The 14,125-nt window shown below is 37.1% G+C and overlaps 1 protein-coding gene across 3 annotated transcripts in view; it reads left to right on the forward strand.

Moving 5' to 3' along the window:
- Positions 1-14,125, forward strand: part of KCNQ1 (potassium voltage-gated channel subfamily Q member 1) — a 355,093-nt gene that overhangs the window by 96,138 nt on the left and 244,830 nt on the right. For all 3 annotated transcript variants that reach the window (XM_065637046.1, XM_065637047.1, XM_065637048.1), the window contains exons 7-10: positions 6,992-7,102; positions 9,596-9,691; positions 11,972-12,094; positions 13,106-13,247. In XM_065637046.1, coding sequence (XP_065493118.1) covers positions 6,992-7,102; positions 9,596-9,691; positions 11,972-12,094; positions 13,106-13,247 — 472 coding nt within the window. The remainder of the gene's footprint in view (positions 1-6,991; positions 7,103-9,595; positions 9,692-11,971; positions 12,095-13,105; positions 13,248-14,125) is intronic.

Raw genomic sequence — 14,125 nt, forward strand, 5'->3', positions numbered from 1 at the left:
AAGAATGATAGGACTAAGACCTCTATTTTACTAATAAAATATATTTTTTTGAGAAATATTTTAATAAACCTCTGTGTGCATGTGTGCTTATATAGTCTTCTCTCTACAAACAGTAGCAGTTGCTGTTTGAGGAAGGAAGGATCTATTGATGAGCAAGTCTATTGCAGGTCTCTTGGTGCCGAAATACACGCGTAGCGTTTTTTGAATCCAAGAGATTCTGTTTGGGTTGCTACTAAGGTATGCTGCAGAGTCCTTTCCTCTTGCCGTCTGCCATGGTTAGATACAGCCCCTCTGAGGATCAGAAAACTCGCTGTGTGGCACAAGGGGTTGGCTTTCTGGCAAGTAGCTTTAATGTCATCGTGGCATTTTCTGATACAAGGGTCAGATGATTCAGTAATTAACAGTGGCAGATGTGGCTACATTTAAGAACACATGCTGTCATTGGCGTTGGCATTAAAAATTGAATATGTGACAGACCAGACTGGCTTGCTGAAAATACAGTAAAACCTAACTTAGAATCAATACGATCTGTCAGGATATTGAAATATTGTCCTTTCAGAGAATTATTGCTCAGTTGATAGTCATGCCAGTTATTTTGTCTTTGTAATGACAACAAACTTATTTAATCAATAGATTTAATTACAATAATATTCTTTCTCTGTTATAACTTCTATTATGTTGCAGCATGCCACTGTGTGATACTGCATTCAACGAATCCAAAATGTAATTTCTTTAATATTAAAAATAGAATTTAATGTTCTAGTTCTACTCTAAATGGACATACTACTGCTAAGTGCTAAAAGAATTTGGCAAAACAAAACCCACATGGATTCAGGTCCATCAATATCTGATGTTTTGATACTGTAATATTCTTCCTGTCTGGTTCCGTCTCTGATCTCACTTCTCTGAAGGTGCTGCAGGACCGACTTACCTTATGTAGCAGAGAATATTTCTAAAAGAAAAGCACTTGGTAACATTTGCACACTGCCTTTCTCACTCTACACCACTGCACTTTTTAAATCTCAGTGTATGTCTGCACTGCTATACTAGTGCTTTGGGCAGCGGCAAATAGAATATGCAGCATAGCATAAAGGAAACCATATAAAAGGTTTGTGTTACCACAACTAAACTGCATCTGGGATTGGGTACTTTTATATTACTCTGCTTTCTTGACTATAGACATACCCATAGGGTGCATAACTTCTAATTAAATGTTCTTCATTGTCATTGTTGTTATTTATAAATCTATATTGCTTTTCCATTTCCATATGTAAATTGGCCTCCTGGGCTTTATTTGAATTTCCTTTGAGAACTCTGGGCTGTAGCTGTTTGCCATTCAAGTTTATGAGCTTTTTGAAGAAACCTAAGGTTACCTTGTGGTATAAAGATTTGTCTGTATTATTGCTGGTTTTGAATGCAGCGCATGTTCTATAAGTAATTCTGCCAATGTCTGCATATCTGTATGTCTTTCAAAAGACAAGTTTAATATTTGCAAGTAAAATACAAGTAACATGATGCATCTTTCAGCTACCTAGTGCAAGTATTCAAAATTTCCATGCTTGTGTTACCCTTCAAGTCGAGACTCAGAGTTTTAAAGACCTAGTATAAATTCTGGACAATAAAAACAAGAATTAAAAAAATATATTAAAAAAATTAAAATGCTAAATTTTCTCACCAAATCCGTCAAAGATGACCACCTTCAGGGAATGTTATTGGCTCTCTGTCTCTTTTTGTTGTGTCTTTGTTCGTTTGTTTGCTTGGTTTTGGTGGGTTTTTTCTTCCCCTCACCATTCCCTGTCCTTAAGCACTAAATTCAACGGTGCCTCAGGCAGACTGAGGGGAGGCCTCTTTTTGATATACACTGAATGATACACAATTTCCAACCTTCACATCTGAACAAACATCCTTCAGGAAGACCATTATGTGGACTGTGCTAACAGTCTCTTTGATCATGAACGCTGTTTTCCACAAGCGATTATTGAATGTTGCCTACATGAATATTACGCTCTGCCCATTCCTTTGAATTGGATGGAGCCATTCTCTGCAATTACCAGCTTTAGTTAAGAGTTTCTTATTCCTTAAATTCATTGATATATGCTTTCTCACCAGGGACTGAATTTGACAAAACATTGATAAGTTTGCTTACTTTGAAGCATACATAAAACGATGTTCCTATTTGGCAAAGCCTATTAGTATGTGTTTAACGTAAATTGAAAGTCAAATTGTAGAGAAGCTTTGCTGAAGAGTTGCAGAAAATACCACTTGAAACTATACGTACACAGAACTTTTGCTAAATTAGAACAAATCTGATTTAATTTAGAAATAGTTGAACATAAAAATTGAAGAATTGCCACATAAAAGGGGTCTCGCGTTATTCAGAACCCTTTTTTTCCCCCTTTTAAATGAAAAAAGCTGTTGAAGACTGTACACTGACTTCAGTGTTAGACAGAAGGAGACACTTCATTTTTATTCCTTTTGTGGTTTGCAAGTCAAGAATACCAACTATGAGCCTGTTATATCCCCTTTTATTTTTCTTTCTAATTATTGTGATGAAGTGTTCGGGTTTTTTTAGAGAGAGCTGGTTATTTTAAGAATTTCTAAAGTGGGGGTCAGAAGATGAGAGGGTTAGTATTTTTAAATGTTTTTTTGCATGCGATCTCTGCATCTTACAGCTGCCTTCTTATCTCTGAGCTTTACCTCCATGAGCAGTTCCAACTACATTTTCTCTCATTTAATGAGGATCTGTGGGGTAGATGTAGATTCTTTCTTAAAAGTACAGATGTAGATATTCTCACATGTAGAGAACACTCTTGGGACTTATTTTCTTAATTTCCAGATCTTTAAAACTATATCAAAAGTTATCAAGGAACTAGGAAAAAAAAATGTTTAAAAGAATTCTGAAATTTTCAACAGTTGTTTTTCATTTGGTGAAACAAAAGTAAAATATTTCAAAATATAGGCATTTTTCTACATCAGCATCTAGAAAAAAATACAATTAAGGAATTTAGCTTTCATTTAAATTTTACAAGTGGTGCTTGTGTTGAGGTGGGTCTGTAGGAGGCTGAAACTAAGTTCACTCTGATCTTCTTCTGTCATATCACAGGGAGATGTTTTAAAACTTCCCTCCTAAGATATCTGGTTACCTTGTGCATGCTTGAGCATTCTTTTTTTCCCTTATACTTAGATAACGCTGTTTCTTTTCAGTATAATTATTATATCTGGCGAGGTTTAGTGTAGTACTAATACTGAATGGAAAAGAAATAGCTGTAGAATTTCAATGAACAGTTCAGAAACTGGAGTGGAACTGTCTGCACATGTTGGTGACTTTCTCCAGCACATCTTTCCATGTTACAGAGAGATGTAGAGGGCACCACTTCAACTGCCTGCTGTTCCTGCCATTTGTACAGAAGTGCTCTGTTGAGCAAGGTCTAGATAAGAGAACCTCCTCTACTATAGATTAAGACCTTGACGCGCTCGAGTTCGGTGCTGGTGAGATCAAGTCTATGAGGCAGAGCTGGCTGTTGGCTTGGCCAGCAGGGTGGCTGATGGGGGCCAGCAGACCTGCCGGCACTCCCCGTTGGCACAGAAGGGCATATCGCTGTGGATATCGCTGTGCTGTAAAATCTAAGCTGCTGCTGACGGGTTAATGACCAGGCCAGGATACAAAGCTGCTGCATCTCCTATGAGTTTTATTGCTTATGTCCATGTATAACTGTATGTCTGCTACTGAGTTCAGATCTAAAGTTGTCTGTTCACTCCAAGTAAAAAATCATCATCATAATGACCAAATGATCAAAATTACTATACTTCGAATACTATACGATCAAATGATCAAAGTTACTATACTTCAGTTGCAAAGAAGTCAGGGAGCCAGTCAATATTTCTGGCGTATCACTCGATGTTGTTCTTGTAAGACTTGATTTAATCAAGATGGGTATTGCAAGTGGGTCAGAAAATTCTGAGTGGTATTTACTACACAAAACAAAACCTAGTGCAATTGATTTTGAAGTCTCAGTGTTGCAAATTCAGAAACAAAGCAGTTAAAGTATTTTCTATAAGGTGACTTTCCCTTATTTGTTTTAATGCTTGGGGTTTTTCATCTTTTGGCTTGTTTGCTCCCTCAGTCCCGTGATGTTTGCCTTTTTGATACTTCTGAATCACGCATTCTTGTATTTTGTAGCTGTTTAACTATCCAGGTTTTTGCAAGGCACACAGCAAGGATTTTGTCGACGGAGCGTTGTTTCTCACCTGATTAGTTTGCTGTGCTCACTTTAGCCTGATAGCCTTGAATAAAATCCCTTCCCTTCTTCAGTGCTGACAAACATTACTATTTCTTCTTGCTCTGTGGATTTTTGCTTCATATTTCCTCCTTCAGACTACGGATGCATATTTAACTGGAACAAAATTAGTCTTAATGCTCAAGTCTGTGGTGATGTACATCAGACAGAAGTTCTGAAATAGTCAATGGATGAATATGATTTTGTTCCTAATTAAAACAATTAGTTTTCCATGCTACTTTGCAATGAAAATGTAATATGTGAGCTCTTGTATCAGTTTCATTTCATTATGCCAACATATTTACTATGCTAGAGTAGAAGTTGAGTCAGTATTTCTGTTACAAGATCCTATTTTACAACTGTAAAATTAGTATTGTACTCTTTAAGGGGTTATAATCTGGCTGTAAAAATTCATTTAGGGCAGAAACTTAACAGATTTCAAGAGCATCTACCTTGGGGGAAAAAAGATGATGTAATTTTGGAATACAATGCATTTGTAGATGGATTAGAATTATGAGGGCAGAGAAGAATGTTAACTTGAACACACACTTTGATTTGCTAACCAGTTCCCAAAATATCTTCTGGAAAAACTCCCAAACAAACAGCACAGAAAATACCTTTTCGTGTCACTGATGCTTCATATACACCGGTTCAGAAGGGACGGGTGGGTGGTCATGGGAAAGGGAAGACAAATATTTCTCAGTTGCATATGAAATTTTCTGCGGTTACACATCAGTCAGCTCAAAAGCACCTATTTCTTTTCACATTTCTAATTAATGTATATATTTAAACACAATGTTAAGATTGTAACACAGAAGAGTTGATAAAACTTCTCAATGACAAGAATTTGTAAGTATCTTTAAAAACGAGGGCATAAACCACTATCTTTTATGTAAGAAGGTATTGGGGGCCGTCATTTTCCCCATAATTATATTTCCTTTTTTATACCATATTTTTGAACAGAAAATTGTAATTAGAATTTAGGATTTTTTTTTTTTTTAACTGACCCTCTTAAGGAGATAAAGTCATCCCTTCAGTTCCTCATCAGGCCCTGCATTAAGGTGGTATTTCAGCAACAACTTCAGGAATACAGGCAAAGGCACTTATGTACTTAACTCACCTTACAAATTTCTTAAAATACTTTTGTAGGATAGGAAACAGTTTTGGGAATAAGCCACCTTTTAAAAACCTGAATATAAATTAAATGCTAATACTTGAATGTTTTGAACATTGGTAACTTGCAAAAGCCATGTAGCATCACCAGCTCAAGCAGGCTGAGCTGTCCCTTTGTCGTGTGTTTGATGGACACACGGTGATGATGACGTACACAGAAGGTGGGCGGTGTGAGCGTGGAGGGTTTCATGTGGTTTGGAGGTACAGCTCAGTCGAAACTCACATCCACAGGATTTCCCTCTGGTGTCTCATCTTTTAGTAGGAATGGACAATTATTAAAGTGGCCAACAGCCACACTTTTCCTGAAGCACTTGTCATGATGTTTTATTTCCTCACACACAAGATCTTCAACCTTTCACCTCCTTAACAACCATCTGGTCTCTATAAATCTGCCCTCCTCTCCTCCCCCAGAGGCATTGCCAGCATGTCCACAGTGGCTGGGTTGTTTCTGTTACAGCAGACTGGTAAACGGGGAGCGATTGCAGGACGTGATGGGGATGGCCTGGGGATGGATGGAGATGATTGTCCAGGACTAAAATCCTCTGTGTCCTGGAGGGCTGAGGCCCATACCGTCAGAAGAAAATCCAAGCAGCTAGCAGTTGAGGTGCGCTTCAACTGCTTGAGAGCTTTGTGTGGCTTCTGATTCGGTTTGCCTTCTTCAAAGTCACAGATAAAAATCTATCTAATTTCCAAATTCAGAAATAGCTCGTGACGTAGGTGGATTTAAATTGCTCTCAGATGCCAAATTTATCTTTCTGCTTCAAACAAATCCATTCTTTCCTTGAGCTCATGCAAATAATGACTTATTAAGCCTTGTTATGCTGCATCAGCATGGTGGTAATCTTTACCTCGGTGTTTTGAAACCCAGCTCAACAGATGTTTCCTGCATGTGTGCATTAAATTAGCTGTTCTTGCTCTTGATGTATTATATGAATTAGTGATTCCTTAGATGACATTTTCAGGATTTGTTGCTGCATGGAAATTTTTCAGCTTTTCTTGCTATTTATACCAATAGTATTTCTAGAATACTTTGTCTGACCCCAGTCTGAGTCCATGGTTACAGTATATGTGTGTGTATATATATATATATATATACACACACACACACACACTCTGTCGGTGCTGCAGCCCTGTAATACTCTCAGCAAACATCTCCTGCCCATAAAGAAAATCAGCAATTCAGAACTGTTGGCAGCCTCCCTCCAAGGAAAGTGTCTGACATGGGCAGGCAGCCCATATCCCAGTAACTTCATATGCTTTAAAGTTGCCTCAGCCATGAAGACTTAAATTAATGGTTTCACTTTACAAGATTTTAAACATGTATTTTATTGTAATTCAATTTCCTGTACCTTTTGCCATCTATTATAGATGGGGAAGCTAACCTGGAGAGGAGAGTTACCTTCATTAATGTCATACAGACTGTCATTGGGAGAGTTAGGCATGCAACTAATGTCTCTTTAAAATAAATTAAAAAGGATGAAAGAACAACAGACCAGCCGCATTAAAACTTGCTGTAATGCTCAATGTATTTCTCTTTACAGGTGACTGTTACAACTATCGGCTATGGGGATAAAGTGCCTCAGACCTGGATAGGAAAGACCATTGCATCTTGTTTTTCAGTATTTGCAATTTCATTTTTTGCACTACCTGCGGTAGGTTATCTTGTGCTTTTGCTGGCAATTTGGTGTTGGCTCATTAGTCATCAGAGGAAACTTGTTATTGATTCTTTAACCTTTCATTTAACCTGATGTTATGAAAGCTTTTTATTTAACTTCTATATTGTAGTTAAAACATATGTAGCTGTTAGAAGCAAAAGAGATTCTATAAGTAGCTAAAAAAAAGGAAACATGCAGTGTTTAGTGTATGCAACAGTAGATTAGCTATGTATTTGAGAAAGGGATGTTTAAATCAAAGTACTTTTTCTGCCAATCTCAGAAGTGTAAAGGCAAGTATTTCTCATGCTATTTACTTCTAGACCCAGTGACTTACTGATGTTTTGGCTTTTTAAGGCATTTACTCACAGTTTACTCAACTGATTAGGTGCAGGGTGAACTATAGAGTTCTCATACACATCCTTCTTCTAGCAAAGCTGCTGAAAAGGTGTCACTGGCAGAGAGGCAACAATAAGCAGCCAGGGACACTGATGCAGCTCTTTGCCAAATTAACATCTGCCCATGGCCAAAGTTCTGTTTTCAAAACTGACCTAGGACTGAGCTCTTAAGGGTGTTATGGCACTTGGTGCTGAGAACAGGTTCCCAAGTACTTTCTAACAATAAACAAGGCACTTGACTACCAGGGATAAAGTCAAAGTCAATGAAACCTGGACTGTGTTTTGAAAACCCAAAATGTTCTGTGCTGAGGGTAGCTAAGGATTTTTTTTTTTGCCACAAATTTAGCAATACTCCTGAACTGTGCCATTAGAATGTTAGTACAACTGGAAATGTGCTGATAAAATGTTTATTTTTCAGCAAGTTTTTAAGTTAAGCGACATGAACAGTTGTCTAGCAGATGCTGGTGTAGTTGTGGCAGGGAAGTGGTGAGGATAAGGACAGGATGGATGGTAAGAATACTTTCATGCCAGTACCATCACAGAAATTCTTCACAACATGGAAGAGTAACTATTAAAGCTCCAGTGGCTTTTTAAAATTAGTCACTTACATTAAAGGTACAGAATCTTTTGCAAAGGATGGTAATTAAGTGCAGATTTTTCAGACTCTCCAGCATCAGTTTGCCTTTAAAGTATATTCTTCCCTCCTCCTCATTCTTTTCTCTTTCACATTTATTCATTTTTTGGAGAGACGTCTGGTAAACGAAATGATAAATGCCAAAAGCTACTATTTTGACTAAAGAGTGGGTTTTGTTTCCTCAAACTTGAATGCCAGCAACGACGTTTTATAAATAATTGTGTATCAGCCCCACCTTCACAGCAATGCTTTTATGTTTACCTGTCATATTTCCCTAGTTGTTTGTAGAAGCAAAACGACAGCAAACACCCATTTGACAGTGTGATTTTATTACTGAATTAAGTTGTTCTTGTGAAGTGGCCCAAGGGGGAAATTTAGGGTTTGAAGCTCTAGCACTATTTACTTGATAGGTAGTAACTATTGCACACTGCCGTGTGGCCGTTTTAAATAAGGGCAGCTGGCTGAGGTCACACTCAAAAGTAATTGTTGTGGCTAAACACAACTGGTACGAGTTCTGGATTTAGCAACAATCCTTCATTTCCCAAATGAGTGATGTTTGAGCATCATTAACTCTTTGATCTTTACTAAATTAACATAATAGGAAGGGCCTTTCCTGTTCCTTTCAAAACTCTTGATGATTAATACAGTTCTTAGAGGTTGAGCTCTGACACCTTGGCTACCATATGTAGAAAATGAATTATGCTTTTGTTGAGTAGGTGTAGTCATGTAAGCTGATTTTATAGAAGATCTCATTTTTATCTCTTACTAAAATCTCTGTTAAATATGCCTATAGCTACACAAATGACTACATAAATGACTTGCTCGATACTTAATTTTGGACTTACTAGTTACACTACATCTGGAGACTATTTCAGGTTTTATACCAGCCATTAGTCCATGCCCCTTGTCCTTAGAGTGGATTAGATAGCCTTGTGTTGAACTTGCTGATGTCCTGACCATTTTTTAATGTTCCTTTTCCTCTTCTTTGTCCTCTCTTCCCAGCATGGGTTAACATATGGAAATAGAAATTATTAATACCATACTACAGTTAAAAGGTCTTCCTGGTGTCCTAAATCATGCTATGCCAAAGCTTTATTTCTCATAAATGAAGTTAAACACATCAGGTTAATATTTCTCCCTATTCTGTCATTCGTCTGCACAAGCATTTATGAGTCTTTTAGAGAGTATGAAATAACATTTCTGCTCACTCTTTAGCATGAGTCCAGCTGACTTAAATAGTATTTGGATCAGGGCATTCATAGTTTATTTCAACAAGTAATAATAAGTAAGTCTAAAAACTTAACAGTATTAAGTAATTTCCTCTGAATAATTAGAATCATAGTTGGGTTTTATGATGTTGAATAGAAGTTTATTAATACAACATAATTTGGCAAGCTTATGTGTGGGGGATTTTTTCCCCCCTTAAAAAAAATTAGATCTGTGTTTTCTTTCTTCCCACAGGGGATTCTTGGTTCGGGCTTTGCCCTAAAGGTACAACAGAAACAAAGACAGAAGCATTTCAACCGTCAAATTCCAGCTGCTGCCTCTCTCATACAGGTATTGAGTTCTGCATTTTGCATACTATCATTTTTTCCATTTATAGGTTGGTTTGTTTGTTTGTTTTCAAAACTGTTGGCACTGTTTCCATACCTGGTTCCCATTAAAATTTGTATAGGGGTTACAGATACAAGTATTTTAAAATATTTTGAAAATCTCACCTTTAACGTAAACTGATCAATGGAAAAGTTCTCCCCCAAAGCAGTACAAACTGTTTAATTCGGCTGGTTAAAACCAAAATTGAAAGCTATCATGTAGCTATTGAATAATGTAAATGGGCAAAATGTTATGAAATATTATGCTGACACTAGTGAAAAATAGAGAGGAGGCTTAATGTCTAATTGCACTTCTAAAAATACATCGTTACTTGTGAAGACAGATGTCAAATATGCTTCATTTTCCTTGGGACAAGTAAATTCTTAAAAATAAATGGAGGAGAATTAAGTCAGAATGTTAAATAGGAAAATCTTGTCTGAACTTTTCAGCTCCAGGATAGGTGACTGGGAATCCCTGGGATTCTGCAAAATCAGTCTTGCCGTTGGGATAACAAACAGGCAGAAAGATTTTGATCCCCTCTGTTAAAAACACAGTTGCAGTTCAGTGTCAGTAAGGTCAATGAGATTTTATCCTTTACTTCAGCAGAGCCAGCATTTCACCCTAGAGAAGTATTAATATTGTTTCATTCTAGGTTTTTTCAGCTTTTCTTCCCTCACTCAGCATCTGCATGTAGCTTTAGAAGCACAGGGATCAAATTTAAAAGAAATCTAGATGTACACCTAAGCCATATCAGTTTTTCGTTCTCATATGACTTATTTCTCCAGCTTCATGAGTGAATGTGGATTTCCAGGTCAGGCTCTTTATGGAAACAGTAGCTAACTGTAAAGTTTATGCTTGAAACTAAACAGTCCCAGAGTTAACGTGAAAAAGGTTTGAATTTAGGGCTCTGGTTATAGCCAGAGATTAGCCAAAAGTCTTCAGACTCGGTGTGTTTCGTTTGGATTGCATGGCCAGAAAAAGGTATGTTTTTGCAAAGAATGGATTTTTAGTGTTCCCACTGATTCTTTTGCGAAATCAACTCCAAATTATTGGGAAGCCTGAGATTGCATGTCCAGAATGTTGTACTTGGCTCCATCTGAAATGTTAAGGAGTGGAGGATAGGCAATATGTTGCTGACTATCCATTCTTAACAGTGATAATTGTGATTTACTAATAGTCTCACACTTCTAAAGACCCAATTTAATAAGTCCTTCAAAAATAGCTTACAAAAAGTTGATTCTTAAACCAAGAAGTTCATGAAATAAGGACAAGGGAAGACAACAGCTAAAATGAGCGATACTTTTTTTGTGTCTTCCTTCTTGTTTTATTCTAGAGGCCAATTGTTTTTTCCAGTATCTTGGTAACCATGGTGGGAATTACATGGTGATTGTCTGATCCTTTACTTTCCAGCTGCTGCCCGTTCTCCTCTGTTGTTCTGCTTTGCTTTGTTTCTTTCGTCTAGTGTTTTCTGGCTTTTCCCTCTTCAGATTTTGTGTATGTGTGTCCTTTTTTTCATGTAGTGCATAAGCGAGGATCTGCCTTTTTAATTTGGAGACAAATTATTAATCAATTCTGATATATTTGCACATTTAAGAGAGAATGCATTAGTGTTTTGTTTCTGGTTGGTCTTGTTTCCTAGCCCTGCTTTTCCTCCTTTTTGTCATAGAACATAGTACTTTAGTCACTGGTGGTTGGCAGGAGGGGGGATTGGTTTGGGTTTTGGCTCCTGGTTAACCACTAGTGCTGTCTGTCAGGCTTTTGGTCTTATTTCTTCATATGAATATAGCCTTACTTGACCACATCGCAATTGCTTTTTTTTCCTGATAGTACTCTTGTAAGGCAGGGAAGAACAAATTTTGTTTTCTGACTAGGAGCCTGAAACACAGAATGCAATAGGCAAAATGCTCAAAGTCAGAGAGGGAAACTGGGGCGGAGCAAGAAATTCAACCACAATCTTTTGAGTCCAGTCTAGAATTCTCTCTTATTGTTTGTTTGTTGCAAATGTGAACAAAAGTTGCACCTGAAAAGACTGAACTTCCTTTCTGGTTTGCCCAGTTCAAACTATGTGGCTTCTGTTTACTAAATAAGGATTCTAAGCCATTCTGAGTTTGTTTCCAGTGGGGAAATTCAAGAGTACTATTAAGTAAATAATTAATAATGTGCTACTTGGAAGTTACTTTGTAGTACAGATAGCTCGAAATCCAACTGCATTAATTGTTCTATTGCTTAAAACATTCGTTCTAGACTGCATGGAGATGCTATGCAGCAGAAAACCCAGACTCTTCTACATGGAAAATATACATTCGAAGGCCTGCCAGAAATTATCATTTGCTGTCACCTAGTCCAAAACCAAAGAAATCAGTGATGGTACGAGTAACTAACATTTCCTATTGTAGTAATTTTAATCTTTTAAATTCAATTGAATTGTTTACTCTCTACAGGCTATTTGTTGTGTTTGTTTCACAGATTATTACTAGGTTTCAAAGTTTCATTTTCATTTCAGTTTTGAGATTGTCAGTATACAAACATTTTAAACTATAACTTGATTTGCTTTGCTTCCCAAGCTTGACATTTTTAATGGATCTATGGGTTTGGAGAAGAGCAGTAATGACCTAACTCAGGCACATCAATCAGTTAAGTTGCTGTTGTTGTTTGGCAAACTATAAGCAAAGGAAAAAAAAGAAAATTACTGTTTTTAAACCAGTAACTTTTAATTGGTTTAAAAAACCAAAACAAAACTGCTGCTTCTGTCAGCTATTGATTTTTGTGGCTTTCTAAACTTCTGTGGGGAAGACATCTTGTGCTTACATATGATAGTGTCTTCATGTCAACTGATTTTGTAAGTTACGAGGTTTTTTGTTTAAAAAACAGCCACAAAACCCCTTTGTCAGAATCTTTAGATTATGTAATACTTCATCCTCTCCATTGTAAGAGTACTGCACAGTGTCAAGTTAGAAGGGGAGGATGTTGTGGAGAAATCTTCCCTATTGTCCCAGGTTCATCTGAGTTCAGTAGCAATATATCCATTAGCTTTTTGTTGAAGGTGTGATTTGTTGCATCCATAAAATGTTAAAGATATTCCAGAATAGTTTGATTTATATAAAGCGTTTTTATAAAGCTGTAGAGCTAGCAGATTTTTTTACTGCAGACAAGGGATTTGCAGATGACAGTGTGCAGAGTTCTAGTGATTAGCCAGTTTTGGTGGCATGGGGGGCAATCGTACTGAGAAACACACAGTGTAGCATCGTGAAAATGTAATTGGTCAGGCGCTCTTTTGACTGGTTATAGCTCATTGGGGACTGCATTACTATTGAAGACGTTACTGAAGAGACAACTAAATGCGGCTTGGTTTGAGTAATTTAATATGTGTATCTTTAGGTTAAAAAGAAGAAATTTAAGTTAGACAAGGACAACGGGCCTTCTTCTCCAGATAGGATGTTAACTGTTCCACACATCACTTATGACCACGTGATGGAGGACAGGAAACCTGATTTCAGTTTCGAAGCTTACGAAAATTCTGGTAAGAAATTCCATTATAAAATGCCGGTAACTGTAATGGCTTCTGTTAGTGATTTACAGACAGGTTCTTTTTAATATCTGTAGGTGAGAGGATGAGGGCAGAGCAAGCTCTTGCCTTTCTGAAGCAAGAATACTTTGCTTTCTGCCTTTGGTTGCTGGCTTGTCTGGATGAGATTCAACCATTCCTTTAATGAATGTGCTCCACTGCAGACAAACTAAGATTATTTGTCATTGCTGCATGCCAGAAGAGCTGCTGTCTCTGAGGCTGGTGCTTACATTCCCCAATTCTGCAATTGATTGAAACTACAGGGATTAGCTGTCAGCTTTTCCACGTGAAATTTACCCAAGATGCATTACTATTGTGCTTGTACTTCAACCAAAAAGGATTGACATGTCTTGGCTGCGCTGAACATAGTCTGCTACATGAAACCACCATGCGCTCCTGCCATCTGCTTAGTGGAGTAGGCTGTGAATCAAATTTTGAAAGCAGAAGTAGTTAAGATAAATATGGTTCCATCTGTATTGTCACTGTACAAAATAGTATGGTATGAGGAAAAAGAAGAAAAAACTTTGATAGCCCCCTTATAATTAATAGGTTGGTTATAGTTGCTTTAGCTGTAATGAACTTCCAGAATAGCTCTGAATTTACAATGTGGCTTTTCTACAAATGTACTTTTATTAGAAGTTTTAAATGTGTATTACTCAAATTTTGGCAACAAGAATGAGGTTTAGTTTTTAAAGTGTGTTTTATGGATTATAGGTACCTTAAGTACTTAGGGTTTTTTCTCCTCAATTTGGCTGACCTGATTAAATTTAATGACCTTTAAAATAAGATAGCAATGCGGGCTGGCACCAGGCATATTTTAATTCAACCAGAAA

Source organism: Caloenas nicobarica, chromosome 5 (assembly GCF_036013445.1).
Source record: "Caloenas nicobarica isolate bCalNic1 chromosome 5, bCalNic1.hap1, whole genome shotgun sequence".
In the NCBI taxonomy this organism is placed as follows: domain Eukaryota; kingdom Metazoa; phylum Chordata; class Aves; order Columbiformes; family Columbidae; genus Caloenas; species Caloenas nicobarica.